The sequence below is a fragment of the Diplotaxodon limnothrissa genome, linkage group LG17, assembly GCF_057381915.1.
Source record: "Diplotaxodon limnothrissa isolate DT_005_m linkage group LG17, D_limnothrissa_male_GT1.1, whole genome shotgun sequence".
NCBI lineage: Eukaryota > Metazoa > Chordata > Actinopteri > Cichliformes > Cichlidae > Diplotaxodon > Diplotaxodon limnothrissa.
Window position 1 is genome coordinate 32,023,024 of NC_140612.1, and position 16,653 is coordinate 32,039,676.

The following is a 16,653-nucleotide window of genomic DNA, read 5'->3' on the forward strand; positions in this document are numbered from 1 at the left end:
TATTAGAAGCGCTTTCTCTGGCTTTCTCTCAGTGTGCCTCTGCTTCATTTTCTTTGTCTTACTCATCTTACATTTGCCCATCACTGCATGTCCATCTGGCCTAGTATTCTTGCAAAATCGTTATTATTATCGTTCATGTTTTTTGTTTTGCTATTTTTCATACAGTAAACACATAAAAGAATACATTTTCTGTTTTCCTCCTTCAGATTCTTTCTCCTCTCCTGGATCTTAATCAGAATCGCAGTAAGCTGAAGCTGTACATCAGTCACCTGACCTCACTGTGTCAGGAGCGAGACCCAATCATATTGCAAGATTTTGCCCCGCCCCCCGCCTATCACCGCTCTGACTCCGCCTCCTGGCATACGCAGCTGCACAGCATGACGCAGGAACAGGTGAGGACTCCTGGGTGTGTTCTGAGTGAGAGATGAGAGGAAGGAAAAAATGAAATGCAACGACATCAGTCATTCCTGCGGTTCAAAAAAAGTGTTTGTGTGTGTAAGAAAAAGGGGGAAAAAAGAGCGAGAGCGTGTTCTATTTTTGAGAAGCGTGGAGGGAAAAAAAGCGATAATATTTAGTCGCTCCTCATTTATTAATTCTTTAAAACTCTCCACTGTGTGTGTTTGTGTGCTTGCCTTTACATGCTGTATGTGTTGACATGCACGAGGTTGCATGCTTGTTCTTGCTGTGAGTGTGCAGATGTGTGTGTGTGTGTGTGTTTGCATGTAGGAGTAGGGGCACACACTTGGGCTTGCCTGGCAGGTTTTTGGCGCTGTTTTTGACATTATTGAAAAGATTTACTCCAGCAGGTCACCTGACGACAAGCGCCTGGCTGCGGAACAAAAACCGTTTCAGACATTTTATTTTACTGGGAGTAAACTCCGTTTCAAGCTTTTGGCAGCAGGGAAAGGGTTGGTTCATATACAGTGCAGAGTAAGGAGGGTAGAGAAGTATATTTATTTCACTGTCAAAAGAGTTGTCATCTTTGAGAGGGAGGAGAGCAACGGGAAGGGAATCAAGGATAACGAAAGAAAAGGTGAGGCTTCGAGAAAGTTACAGAACCACTGGCCAACCTTGCTTGCTTAGATGTTGCTGCATTATCATGGCAACCAGCTGTGTTTTCAGATATTCAATATAAACAGTATATTATTAAATTTAAAAAATTGTGGCCCTCTGCGGCTTCCCCTGTCTCCCTCTCTGTCTTTTTCTCCATATTGAAAACGTATCAGGCAATGCATGGTCGCTACATGTGGTATGCATTGAAGAACGTAACTTTAGACACACTCGCAGAGCTACGTGACAGAGTGTGTGGTTGGGGTACAGCGGGACTAGTTTTCTACAGTCTGTATGAAAGCCCTTTTTGTGTCTTAATGCAAGGAAATGTCTCCGTTAAGCACAAAGTGTTTCAAAAACGCTGCTGCGTGGTGTCAATTTAAATAAACTTTCGATATGTAAAATTAAATTCTCATTTAATCACAGGTACATTAAATGAACAAAGAAATGGTCTGGAGGCCTTTCGTGGACATTTTTCACCATCAGCCTGCTTTCATAAAAAAAAGCAGACTGTTCTGTGGTCTAGTGGCTGAAGATCTACATTTTCAAAAGAAAAACATAGTCTATTAAAACTGATTATGTGGGCAGCTGTGAAAGCTTATCTAACGAGGCTGAATGTAGCCTGCAGTATTTTATTCCTAACTTATATTTATAAAAACATTTTCAGAATATTGAAAACATTTGTACCAAACTGCGCTCACGGCCACATCCAAGTCAAATCTACAACAGAGGAAAAAAGAGCTTAATAGACCAACCTACCCAATTCACCGCAAATGACTTTTTTCCTTTTTCGCATTAACCATTTTCATGGCAGGGTGCAATGTTTTGATTTTTGTTATTTTGCTGCAGGGGCAAAATGAACTCCTAGAATAGAGTTACAAAAAAAATCGCTGTGCCTGTCTTTACTGTAGTCAAACTTATCCTTGCATTATTATAAAGTAGCTGTATATGTGGTGATTATCACATATACACGTGAGGTTACCAATCGTCATGTAACATAAAGCTGAAGAAGAAATTTAATACCTGATGTAACTGCCCTTGAAGTGGAACTTTGGTACTTATCCCTTATTTTCTGTCATACATATGTTGATGCTCAACAATGTGGCCAAAGTTTCAAATAATGGGGTCAGTATATCTTCACATAATCCACGCGAGCCACAATTTAGACTTCACTCTGCTATAAACACTCTGTTTTACACTGCTGGATGTGTAGTTGGTAAAGAGAGAGCGGATATTCTTAATATAGTCATCTCGGGCACACAGCTGTGGTTTGGCACAGAGGGCCCACACACCTGCTGCTCAAACCTTCTGTTTATGTGGATCAGCCAACCAGAACGAAGCTAAAGGAGAGGTGGAGGAGCTATATTAACTTTTTTCAGAACTAATTTAGTAACTAATAAGCTCTCCTTTAACCTGTTTGGATTTTTCCATAAAAAAACAATAAAGCCTTTACATGAATGTCTTTTAATTCCTGCACTGGGAAGTGAGGCTGGAGTTCATGAAAAGCTGAGCTAAAGGGCCCTATAGATGTTAACTCAGAGGTGGCTTAGACTAGTGACAGAGTCCTCTGTACACCACCACTGGAGATCAGTGTGTTTAGAAGTGGGTCAGCTGTTATCGCGAACATGTTTACAACTCTTTCAGAAAATACTAATGGTGACTAATGTGTGAGGTACAGATCTGTTAGAGGGACGTGGTATTTAATGCTAAAGAGTGACAGTGTTACTGTGAGCCCCTTTGAGGGTGTTTTACTCATAAAGGTGGGAAGACTGTTTTACTGTGGATGGACAATAACTGCTGTGCTTCTCCTTTGAGCCTCTTGGACACATCATTAAATTCATAGAGAAAAAGCCCTGAGTGTTTCACTCTCCTCTGTGTGTCCAGCGTGGTGAACTGTTGTGTGGTAGAGTTCATATCTGCTGTGCTTTCCATGCAGCCCCACAGATTTTTTTTATTTTATATTGGATTAAATTGCGGTTCTCTTGCTTTCCTTAGAAGTTAATTAAGTTATTTTTATGCTGTAGACAAGCCCAAAGGGTATTTATTCCTAAAAGCCTGTCTTTCTTTGACATCCTTAGTGATGTGTGGCTAACTGTTGAATAAGCAATTACACCCACTCCCAACCCTGTTTGGTCACTGGAAGCTTTAAGTTATGAATGATGCTCTGGTGTGTACTGAGGAAAGTGTTTCCACACTGAGTACAGCAGAGACCAGGGCTGGGGTTCACTGGACTTTAGTCTATATGTGAGGGTTACATGTTCTGTACAGTGGTCATCCGCTAAATGGATAGGTATAAAATTATGCACAGACTTTCGACCTTTCTCCTAGCACTGACAGCAGATTGGCAGATTTGGTTTGTGCTGTTTTAAAATAAATATGGGGTTCAAATGATTCATAAATCAGAGTCCCACTTTTTTTTTTAGAAATGCAGTTGTACTCATTAGTTATTTTTTATACTATTTTTAGTGGGATGTTTCCATTAACAACATCACAGTTTGAATCTTTCTTCTTCTTCTTCCTCTCTTTTTCTGCAAACCCACCCATATTCAGGCACCACTTGGCGCCATGTGTTTTTTTTTTTATTGTTGTTTTTTTTTTTTAAGACCCCAACCCTGCCTATGTACAATTGCACACACACACTGCCAGTCTTTCATTCAGACCCGTGTTTCTCGTTTTCCTTCATCATGTGTCAGCATCACCCTGGCTGACCCTCTTAATGCGCACACAGACTCCCTCCAGACCACCATGTTCCAGTGTGCCAGCCTCTCTTCTCTGTCTTGTGGTGAGTGTGTGTGTTTTACAAGCCTCTCCCTGGCTCTGTTAAAATGCCTGGCACTCTGTAAACCCATTAGGCTCACACTAAAATAGCATGTAAAACCCATAGATGCAGACAAAATCTCACAGGCGGAAACCTACATGTCTGGCACCCACATATGGATTAACATGAATGCACAGCAATCATGAATGACCATTGGAGGTTTGTCTATCTTGCTGTGTGCTTCTGTAATGCGGCACAAACTCAAAACTTTTACTAACACTCTGCTGTGCCGCTTATCCCCAAAAAATGCACAATACAAATATGGAAAGAACACAACGATTTATAAATCTATAAACACTATATTTAATTTAAAATTGTAAAAAAACACAAAAAAAAACAGGTAAAATGAAGGAAGTGTTTCAGCAATCATCAGCGAGGTTTAAGACAAACAATCACAGCATATAAAAGCCAGGTGAGATCCCATTACCAATCAGAACATAATGAAAAACACCGGCAGAAAAAACGTGCCAAAGGTAGCAGACGCGTGCCAACAATCGTAATCATAATACACTCCTACAGTTCTACAAAAATAGTATCAACACACAACCAGCAAACACAACAGTATTAAAACCACTGGAATAGGAAACGTAAACAGAAAAATGTGTTTCCACTAAAGTTATCAGACATCAAAAAATACATAAACAATCTGAAGAAAAGCCCGTACATGAAATATCACAAGAAAAACCAAATCACTAAAACAGCTGCACAATAGCTCTTGATTCAAGCTTTTAGGGGGTTTCTGTGTGTAGTGGTTGAATCCAGTCTGCAACCCTTTGTATTAAATGTTTGTATACTTTCTATACCTTGGAATTTATGGGAACTCCAATATGTCCAGCTGCATTAAAATGCTTTCATCAACATACATCTTATATCGCTTTTGTGCTCAGAGATTCTGACTTTTAGGTCACGAGTAAATCACAAATTAGGTTCTCTAAGAAACTAGATTTTTGAGTTTCTTTTTCCTTCCAGTGTAAGTGGTCTAGAAAAGCATCCTCTTTGAACACAGCAGTGGATACAATTTAACATGGGATTCGTGATCAAGCTTTATACAGGGAGTGCAGAATTATTAGGCAAATGAGTATTTTGTCCACATCATCCTCTTCATGCATGTTGTCTTACTCCAAGCTGTATAGGCTCGAAAGCCTACTACCAATTAAGCATATTAGGTGATGTGCATCTCTGTAATGAGAAGGGATGTGGTCTAATGACATCAACAGCCTATATCAGGTGTGCATAATTATTAGGCAACGTCCTTTCCTTTGGCAAAATGGGTCAAAAGAAGGACTTGACAGGCTCTGAAAAGTCAAAAATAGTGAGATATCTTGCAGAGGGATGCAGCAGTCTCAAAATTGCAAAGCTTCTGAAGCGTGATCATCGAACAATCAAGTGTTTCATTCAAAATAGTCAACAGGGTCGCAAGAAGCGTGTGGACAAACCAAGGCGCAAAATAACTGCCCATGAACTGAGAAAAGTCAAGCGTGCAGCTGCCAAGATGCCACTTGCCACCAGTTTGGCCATATTTCAGAGCTGCAACATCACTGGAGTGCCCAAAAGCACAAGGTGTGCAATACTCAGAGACATGGCCAAGGTAAGAAAGGCTGAAAGACGACCACCACTGAACAAGACACACAAGCTGAAACGTCAAGACTGGGCCAAGAAATATCTCAAGACTGGTTTTTCTAAGGTTTTATGGACTGATGAAATGAGAGTGAGTCTTCATGGGCCAGATGGATGGGCCCGTGGCTGGATTGGTAAAGGGCAGAGAGCTCCAGGCCGACTCAGACGCCAGCAAGGTGGAGGTGGAGTACTGGTTTGGGCTGGTATCATCAAAGATGAGCTTGTGGGGCCTTTTCGGGTTGAGGATGGAGTCAAGCTCAACTCCCAGTCCTACTGCCAGTTTCTGGAAGACACCTTCTTCAAGCAGTGGTACAGGAAGAAGTCTGCATCCTTCAAGAAAAACATGATTTTCATGCAGGACAATGCTCCATCACACGCGTCCAAGTACTCCACAGCGTGGCTGGCAAGAAAGGGTATAAAAGAAGAAAAACTAATGACATGGCCACCTTGTTCACCTGATCTGAACCCCATTGAGAACCTGTGGTCCATCTGTGGTGGTGAACAGATCAAAACACTGACAGAACCCATGGATGGCAGGCTTTTGAGTGTCCTTGCAAAGAAAGGTGGCTATATTGGTCGCTGATTTGTTTTTGCTTTGTTTTTGAATGTCAGAAACGTATATTTGTGAATGTGGAGATGTTATATTGGTTTCACTGGTAAAAAATAAATAATTGAAATGGGTATATATTTGTTTTTTGTTAAGTTGCCTAATAATTATGCACAGTAATAGTCACCTGCACACACAGATATCCCCCTAAAATAGCTAAAACTAAAAACAAACTAAAAACTACTTCCAAAAACATTCAGCTTTGATATTAATGAGTTTTTTGGGTTCCTTGAGAACATGGTTGTTGTTCAATAATAAAATTATTCCTCAAAAATACAACTTGCCTAATAATTCTGCACTCCCTGTAGTGACCGTTACTACAATGTAGAAAATTGTTTCGGCTAATTAATTTATGCTAAAGCTGAAATGCTGGGGGAGACAACATATTCTTTTCAGTGGGCTTAGTTTCATACTTTACCAAATCCAACCAGTGGTGACAGACTTAGACATTCATAAGTCTTTCAGGCAGGATCAGTGAGTGGTAAAGCTAAAGAGCAATAAGGTCAGCATATGAGGTAAGCAGAGATGAAAGGATGAAGTGGGTAATCAAGTGTATATATTCACGCTTGTCTGGTGGAAGGAGAGAGTTGTAGAAAGAGGCTTCTTTTATTTCAAAATATGACATTTTGTGGGTTTTTTAATGTTCTGATTTTAGACGCATCTTGTGCGTTTCAGTGTGTCATCCTCTGGCATCACTGCTTTGATCAATCGACTGCATTTTTCAGATTTGACAAGTATGAAGGCTTTGTCAAAATCACTCCCTGTTTTCTACATAGTGGACTACATTTATTGTATTTATTTCAGCGTCTGTGTGAATTTTTCATTACACGGTGGCCAAAAATAATACACAGCAAGACTGAAACTTGTGTCCATGTCATAAATACTGCAGTTGCTGCCATTTAATGGACATGTAGTCGTTGGTGATGATGCAATTTCAAGATGAGAAGTGACAAACGTGTCTGAAATCTCAATTCACCTTCGAGACACAAGTTTTTATTTTGTGTCAAATAGCTCTTGTCTGACAGAAACTTACTGGACAAAAATACTTCTCAATACGTAAATACTTGATAAAAGTATTTGTCACTTTACACCTACAGGAGCTGCTTCCCTATGGAAAGAAGCTCTCAGTGCAGGCTTTATGTGCTGATGTTAATGACGGGGGACTCTTTTACCGGCGACTTTTACCCACTTAGCGCCTCAGGATTCAGAGAAAATGGTCATCCACTTTGAGGCTGAGCTGCTGTGGCTCCTAAACACTTCCACTTTGCAATGATACCACTTAAAGTTGATCATCTAGGAGGAAAGAAGTTTCAAAAACTGTCTCATTGTGACAGAAGCATTTTATTACAGTACCACACTCGAATTCAGTGAGTAAGTCTTAATCTTTCACAAATCTTTGTAAAGGCAGACAGCATGGTTAGGTGCTTGATTTTATACACTCGTGGCAATGAATGAAAACACCTGAATTCAAAGTTTAAGAGGCGTAACCCCGTACTTTTCACCATAACCTAATTTATTAAGAAGCTCAGAACAGCGGGAGATATATAGGGCATATAAATCTCATGCATGTGTTGAAGTAGTGTGGACTGATACATGTTATAAAATGAAAGAGCATTTGTTCCCTAAGATGTGCAAGTGATGTTTAAAATGGTTAAAAAATAACACACTTTAAGTTTTGTTTGTTCATTTTTAAAGCACAGCTGCTCTTTTTTACTTCAGTTGTGTTTTTGTGAGGTGTAAAAGCAGTAGAAGTAGATCTGTCCCTTAACTTTTAATACTTTATGTTTTAAAAAAAATAAATTTTAGTGTTTTTTCTTTCTTTTAAGTGCAGGATTATGTCTTTTTGTGGCAGTTGTGCATTGTTTTTTTGTGCTTTTATATTGTTCTTTTTGTGGGCGATTTCTTCAGAACCTGTCAGTAAACCAATTTTCCCAGCAGGGACAACAAAATGACTGAACTGAACTGAACCGAAGAGCTTTTGCAAATGAGGCCATTCGTTTGAATTTGACATTTGAGTGACTGGGCCCTCTCTCGTATCCACTGTTCTGACATTTACTCAGTGAAAGTGTTAGACTAATGAAACTTAACATTATCCAGGTCAGCCTTTTACGTGTCATCTTTCAGCTAAGCTAAGCTAAGCACAGTAGTGAGCTTTTAGCGAAAGGCCAGTTTCAGTAATGATGATGGATCTTCCGGAGACATTTATTTTGCTCTTCTGTTTCTATGTGTTTGTTTCCATCTCTCTCTTTAACCTCGGCTGAACTACAAAAGTAACAATGATTCCAATAGAGAGGTTTTACTAAAAGGGCTGTTTTCTGTGCCATAGTCATAATAATAACCTTTATGACTCAATGACGTCTCTAACAAGCACTGAAGAGAACTGGCGTCATATTCTTCCACACACTCGCGCGTGCACACACAGGAAGGCTTTCTCTCACGCGCTTCTCTCTGGCCTACGTCTGGCTATAAGAGTGAAGGTATAAGGATCTCTTGGCTGTGTTTGTTTATGGCTGTTTGTCTAACTGTTCGAGTATTTGAAAGAGCCGTCAAGGTCAAGTTTGTTGTATATTTGTTGAAAACTATGAGATTGTGTAAGTGTACGAGTCTTTTTAAGCCCATACTGAAGACATTTGCGCGCGTTAGGTCCTGTAAAAAAAAATGTATTAAGTGTTATTGGCCGAGTTGGACATTTTATCACTGCTCTTATGAATCCTGCTTGAATTGTCAGCCCATGACACTCTATCTGCTAAAACTCAAACGGCTCCCAGTGAGTGGCTGCGACTGTTTCTTAGCCAACTCAAACTAGAGAAACACCACGAAAACCGAGTCCTCATATTTACGACTCTACAACTCATTGTAATGAAAGAAAACACCGCACAATTACACACTTCAAATGTCTTTGTTGTTACAGTGTGATCTCCAAATAATAAGCTTGTCAGAGAGAAATGAGCTTTCTCTTTGCTTGTTTTTTAAGTTATACAACAAGTAATCTGTGAGGTTTCCACAGCCTCACAGTTGTTAAATCTACTAAAGTGACTCATGGCTTTTTAACAAACTTCCACTGCAATGGAGATGTACCATTCTGCTCCTGCAGCCCGAGACATGTCGCTTTTGTAAAGAAGAGAAAACTAAAGACTCTGTAGCTGTTATGTGGAGATAAGAGCAGTGAAATTAGTAGTTCTAAATATAACTGACAGTGTTATCTCTCAAATTAGGATTAATTGGCCCTTCTAAATGACTCTAAAGCTGTGCTAGATAACTTGGCCCTCTAGTGATTCTGAATGGTATTGCAGCAGTTTTTGTCGGTAAGACGCAAGTGCTTGACTGTCTTGTTTTCGGTTAACAGCATAGCTAACTCTCAGGATTGCTACTAGGGCTGAACGATATATCGCATTTGCGATAATATCGCGACATGATCAAGTGCAATTTTCTAACCGCAAAGGCTGCGATTATACTGCGATTATAAGGCTGTCCAAATTACTACCATATCCCAGAATTCATAGCGCGGCCCAGCCAAACTCCAGTTTCCAGCAATGGCGGCCGCTACTAAGTTTTAAAATTACTCATACTAATCTTTCTGGGTCACAAAATAAACTTTTAACATATTTTCAGGCGAGAAAGCAGTTGTGTAAACATCAAATATCTGCTCGGTTTATCAAGATATCCCATATTTGCAAAAGTGCTTCGACGTTTTCAGAGGCGTCTGCTACCCACCAGCTCGACAGCTAGCCGGGAGCTCGAGGATTACTGATGCGGCCGAGAACGGCACAACTCCCGGCACATCATTTTCAGATCACCGCGGAGTTTCGCTGCTCGGGTTAAACGTAATATATAAGTCACTTAGACAACCTAAAAATGTTATTGTTGGGCTTTTTTCAGTGTTTTGTTTGTTCGTGAGTAAATCGGTTTGGCTGAGATTAAAGTTATTAGATTAGATAAAATAAAACTTTATTAATCCCCCGGGTGGGTTCCTCCTTGGTTTTCACACAGCTGACTAAACGTCAAACAGAAAACTTATTAAACAGAAGTATGAGACAGTCGAGAATTTACACCAGTGTCTGGTTATATTTTAGATAGCAAGAAGCAGACGGCCGAGTTTATTAAACTCCACCGAGACAGCGGTGACGCTAATCAGAACTAGACCGTCCAATTTCACGCCTTTAAATTTTAAAGGTGTGTTTGTGTGTGTGTTTATACAATTGCTATTATGTTTGCACTTTATGTGTAATGTTACTGACTGCAGAGATCAGTAAGATGTGTGTATTTTTTATTTATTAGTTTTATTTATTTAATATTATTTTTTAATTGAATGACTGTCTAGTAGTTCACAGATGTCGAAAAACTGAGTGTGGTAAAGCCACTGATTTTTTTATGTATATTTCTGCAATCTGCACATTGTACTGACTTTCATTTTAATGTTTACACCAGGGTTCCTTGTCAGCACTTTATGCTCAGATGTTTGTAAGCTAAAAATAAACTATTGTGTATGTTCAAATATACTGTTGTGATTGAAGAAGTTAAATAAAAATGTCAGTCATCAATTCATGCATCACCTCATGTCATCATAACAGAGGTCTGTCTTCCAGGAAAGAACAGTTTAAAATTAATGTAATATAGTATTGGCCATACTATATGATGTATTGCTTGTCTTTGTTTAATAATACAGAAGACAAAGACCTTAAAAAATAATCGCATATCGCATCGCAATCGCAATATTGGGGCAAAAAATCGCAATTAGATTATTTTCCATAATCGTTCAGCCCTAATTGCTACTGTGCAAAACAATACAAAATCAAAAAAAGAAGAATCTACTTTCAGAGACTCCCCTATTCACAAGGGGTTACCACAGCGAGTAGCTTCACATGTTTGTAAGCTGGATACCAACAGGGACTGATGTCTCTTCCTGCGATCAAACCAAGGTTTGCTTGTTAGGAGGAATTAGTGGTACAGAAATGCAATACTGAATCTGTGTAGCATGTACTGACATTGCTTGGGAAGTTCACGTCAGGTTTCGCGGTAGGTTTTCAGAGGGGTTTGCGGTTATGACATAGAAGATGTTCGCTGGAGCAAACATCTGGTAAGAACTTTTACATATTGCTTATACTATTAGACTCTTGTGGAGAAAGCCGTGTTCAGCACATTGTGATTTACAAGTATTTGACTCCTTGGATAACAAGAAAAGGTTTGAAACTACAGTTTTGAGGGGTGTGCAATCTCATAAATTAAGAAAATGTGAGAAAATTACTGTGGCATTGCCTTCTGAAGATATGCTAATAGACTTACAGCTAACCTGGGTTTGTTTGTGCAGTTGCTGACATACTTCCCCTTTAGCATGGGAAAATTCCAGCACGGTGGCAGCACTAAAAGAAAGATTTATAGGCAACCAATCTAAACACTGATATTTCAGTGGAGATTTCATAATAACAAGTTAAAGAAAAAATGCTCTTTAACTAAAACTTTGAAGTCTGTTCAGAGGTACAAATTAGGTTTCAAATGCACACTATCATGTTTTTTCAGTTCTACACCCTGATGCCCTGTAGCAAATTGATGCCCTCTTCACAGACCACATGTGTCTGCTTTAGGACCCATCGTGGTTTTAAGGTCACTGATTGGAAGACTTTTGATGGACAGGACATAGAAAAACAGGACAGGGTTGAGCTGGAACTTTAACATCACAACTGATAATGCAGAGCGTGACTACAGTACAACAATGGCAGTGATAGCCCAGTTGTGAGAATGTGTATCTGTTTATGCTGAATTTGAACATCCACTGTGAGTTTTTTTTAAAAGTGTACTTTGTAGACTGTAGGTGTGGTGATAGTTTTCCAGTGTAACTACTTTTCCTGTCTGCTTGTCGTTCTGTTTTGTGGCTTTGTCTTTCATAATAGTTTAGTGTGAATGTGCAGCCCCCAGCGAACAGTCACGGCTGGAGATTTTTTAAGCTGTTGTTTTCATGAATTCTCTTAAAAGCCCAGAGGTGGATTCTTTAAATTTTGCTCACTCAGCCTAAAGAATAAACCCGTTACTGTCACTGTAAACCTGGCCATTGTTTGTTTCAATCATATAAACTTTTACATACGCTATTATTCAAGTCTGGGTGGATAGGGTGTAAACTGCAACTTGATTCTATATATGGTGGAAGGATAGAAGCTGAACTTTGAGAGTTTCACAACTCAGAATTGTTATTTAGATTGCTGCAAGATTAGATTAGATTGAAGTAGATGGTTTAAATCTCCATTTACTTGGGAAGTTGTTTTGCTTGCGCCTTCATCTGAGCTTTTTGATTAATTAGCTATAAATCAAAGTGCATCTGTCTGTGTTTAAATGAAGTTGTAAGACGGGAGTTGAGTAGTAGATGAGAGAGAGGAGGAAGGGGTGGAGAGTAGGGCTGCCACGATTTGTCGACTAGTCACGATTACGTCGACTATCAAAATCGTCGACGACTGATTTAATAGTCGACGCGTCGTTTGAAGCTTTGTAAGATCCCAAAAGACGCAGGAATAAGTAGCAGGATTTAAGAGTGTAATAACGGACTGAAACAGAAGATGGCAGCACTGCATGTACAAGGATGCCAGCTACCGTTAAACCCCGAAGAAGAAGAAGAAGAAGAAGAAGCAGCTGTGTCCCAGAATTCATAGCGCGGCCCAGCGCAGTTTCCAACAATGGCGGCAGCTAGTTAGTTTTAATGTTACTCTTATTATTCTTTCTGGGTCACAAAATAAACGTTTAACATATTTTCAGGCGAGAATGTAGCTGTGTAAACCTCAAATATCTGCTCAGTTTATCAGGACACCACATATTTTCAAAAGCGCTCCGACGTTTTCGGAGACATCTGTTACCCACTAGCTCGTTAGCGAGCCGGGGGCTAGGCTCACTAGCACCGTGAGAACACCGGACTCCCCGCGAATCGTTTTCAAACCCACCGCTGTCTTTCGCTACTCAGGTTAAATATATATGAGTCACTTAGATAACTTAAAATGTTATTGTTTGGCTTTTTTTTTAGTATTTTATTTGTTCCTGAGTAAATCAGTTTGTCTGAGATTAAAGTTATAGTTTTTGCACAGCTGAATAAACGTCAAGCAGACAGCTGATTATCAGAAGTGTGAGATGCTCCAGAATATACTCCAGTGTCCTGTTATATTTTAGATAGCAAGGAGTTTATTAAACTTCACCGAAACAATTGCAAATTTCATTAAAATTTAATAAACTATCATCTTGTCTTTATTTTTAGTTAGCACAGACCTTAAACACTTAAAGCTGTAAGCTAATGATAGTTATATAAGAGCAGATGCTGCTGGTGCAATAAGCTGTAGTTTTACGTCTAATGGATGATGATCTGATTAGTCGACTAATCGCAAAAATAATCGGTGACTAGTCGACTATCAAAATAATCGTTTGTGGCAGCCCTAGTGGAGAGGAGACGTTTGGGAGCTGAGCAGACATTAAGGCTCATCTATTTGTGTCGCATTGTGGTCTGGGGTCTCTCTAAGCTTTCATTAGGCAGCTCTGCTTCCTGCTCGAGGATGATTGTTTTTTCTCTAAACACGACACTGAGGTCCTCAGCAATCATTACACACACACACACACACACACACACGAAGCTGTGTATGCATGACTTCAGAGGACAATGCATCACATTAACTTCATGCTAAATTACCATAACCATTACTTGACTTAAACCAAGTTTTCATACCAGGGAAGTTCCACAGTGTAACAGTATACACACTTTGATGTCCTCACAGTGTAAGTAAAGTGCACAGTATATACTTAGAAATACAGCTAAAAAGAGGCGCAGTGAGACATGCACATGTCCTCTGCACCTTTTTCACAGTCACACACACACATTGGCCTTCGTCGGTCATTACAGACAAGCTGCTGGTTTTTATGCAGATTTATTGAATGCAGTCTTAATGGCTTTACCAGTCGTTCTCTTTTTACATGCATTTGTCATTTCCTGTCTTTCACTTCTTTTACCCTTGATCTCCGCCTGTCTTTGGTTATCACTTTCTCCTCCCTCTTCTGTCTTTTTACTCTCCTCTCTTGCTTTTCACTGTTCTTTGAAATATTTTTTCCCACTCCACACTCTGCTATTGTCACTCACCCTTGCTGAGTCTCCACCACCTTTGTCTTTCTCTCTCTTACACCATTTTAGCTCTGCCTTCGATCTCTACCTCTCTTTTCCACTTTTATCTTTTTCTTTCTTCTCCCTTTTTCTTGATAAGAAGCAGCAGGTGAAGGTCAAAGATGTCAATTCAAACACAACAAGATATGCAAAGAAAACGCTTTCTACTCTAAGATTTTTTTATTTCTATTTGAAGCATTTTGGGGTTTTTTTATTTTTTTATTTACTTTTTTTTTTACAGTGGCTGCTATTGTCGAAGTGCAGCTTAATGTATTTGTGCTGCTATTCCTTCACCAGCTTCCTTTTGATGCTCTATAGCCATGCTGCAGGAATTTATTTAAGTACAGCCATAAAAACATTTTACACAGATTTCTGTGGAACAATTAATTTTGTGCAGATGTCATACTTTCACTGCTTTATGCAAGCAGAGAAATATGTGTGTTTGTGTGTGTGTGTGTGTGTTTTTTTAAGGAAGAATTGTAAATGAAGTCTTGTACAGTGGAATATGATTGATGATTTTCCGGCATGGCATTGAGTGCCAAGATAGAATTTGTTGATAAAATTCAAAACTGATAGCTATGCAGTTTTTTTTAATCATTCAAGACACACACCTCCTCTTACTTCAGTTCTTACTTGTTCTCGTTCAAAATGATATGTGGCTTTATATTTTTCCTTGTGTATTACTACAGATACATGTTGACATCATAAATAAAAAAACTTGACTTCCTAGGAGTTTTTAAGTGTTTGATGTAAGTTTGATGAGTCAGTCAGTATGCCATGCTATGAGCTGTAACACTAATTTAAAACTAAAGTAATATATTTAAAAAATTGCACACCTATAGGTTTAAAAACAGCGAGTGTGAGTACCACACAGGTTCTTCACGTCTTTTTCTCAGCTCTGTTTTAAGATTTTTGCCTGGCCGCAGTCCTAGTGAGGGAAACTGCTCAATATAAAGCTTTTAGATATATTAATATAAATTGCCCAGCTTTTGAAAAGTGCTTTGGACCCTCCTTAGCTTGCTTGGTGTCTTTCTTCTTTAAAAGCATATTCATTTTTTTAAAACATCTAGGCTTATTTTTGTTGCACCTTTGCATTGCATGTAAAGTAGCACTTTCATTTTAACAAGAAAACTAAATCAAACCAAAGAATAAATAAATAAATAAATTCTTGTACAACCTTAGAACTGTGGATTATTTTATATTAAACTGCCATCTTTTCAGATTGGCCTTCTGGGAGGTTACACCTACAGTATATACAGTTAATGCTGCAGTCTGTTTCTGCTGCTTTTTTCTGCAGCCATTAGTGTTGTAAGTCCAGCCACATATAGTCACTCCTCTAGGGCCGATTAAGGTTTTAGGTCTCGCTCTGCAAGTTTGGTTCCCTTTAAAAGTATCCCACTGTTACAGTTACCACACATATATTCAAAAGCACCTTTAGCGGAAGGTTTGAGGGCTCCCAGATTTGAGTGTCCCTCCCAAGAAACTCCTCCCACACTCTGGGCTTGTAAATATGAATATGTTCCTGTAGTCAGTTTGGCTGATTATATAACCTAATAAAATAAAATTACCAAGTGATGCTGAATTGCCTGAAAAACACTTCCCATGATTTTTTTTCTTAAGAAAACTGCGGTGCTTGAACGGTGCAGTGTTTTAGTCCTGAAGGAACAGTTTAAGGCACAAGTCCTCAAGCTCTATTCCCACTGCAGCTTGTTAGCTCGTGTTATTAGCTGAGCTGCCTGGGCAGGAAAGCACACACACACTTTGGTGCTTTTGGGCTTGGTGCAGTAAAGGCAGCCAACTTCTAAAGCAGTCTACATACAGTATAAGCCGGTTAGAGTATAATGGTTTAAATAGAGACGGGCAGAGCAACAGGGATTATGACCGTCTGTGTAGGCCTGTTATACTTTATCCCTTTGCTGTTCTTCATAAAGGAGTTTCTGTAGCACCACTCAGAGAAGCTCCATAAACCTTCTGTGATTGCATCTTTACTTCCTGCATTTATGCTCTTGCGGGATATCATTAGGCAAAAATTTGCTCACTAGCCTTTTTCTGTATCCCGACATCACCGATCACTCTCCAGTGTTGTTTCAAGCAGATTATATCATTAATGCAAAAACAACCGTTTCACCTTTTACCCTAAACATTTCCTGCTTTTTTGCAGCTGTACTTTTTTCTGTCAGTTGTAACATGTTAATGTTCTTGCAGTTTGTGTGTTTTATTGTTACACTTTATCAGCAAACTGTTAAGAATGAACTTTCTACTTTTGTTTTATAGCTCTAAATGTCCTGCCAGTCCTAGACATCCAATATCTGTAAAAAAAAAAGAAAGAAATATACAACACGATATAAAAACATAAAAAATATACAGAGGTTAACACATTTGTTAGATCAGCTGTTATAAAAACAAGAAAACTCAAATATTTTAGAAATCTGTCATAAA

At 39.1% G+C, this 16,653-nt stretch overlaps 1 protein-coding gene across 4 annotated transcripts in view; it reads left to right on the plus strand.

Annotated features, from left to right (window-relative positions):
- LOC146615258 (ELKS/Rab6-interacting/CAST family member 1-like) overlaps positions 1–16,653 on the plus strand; it is a 162,174-nt gene that overhangs the window by 136,222 nt on the left and 9,299 nt on the right. For all 4 annotated transcript variants that reach the window (XM_085376029.1, XM_085376026.1, XM_085376027.1 and 1 more), the window contains one exon: positions 207–392. In XM_085376029.1, coding sequence (XP_085232155.1) covers positions 207–392 — 186 coding nt within the window. The remainder of the gene's footprint in view (positions 1–206; positions 393–16,653) is intronic.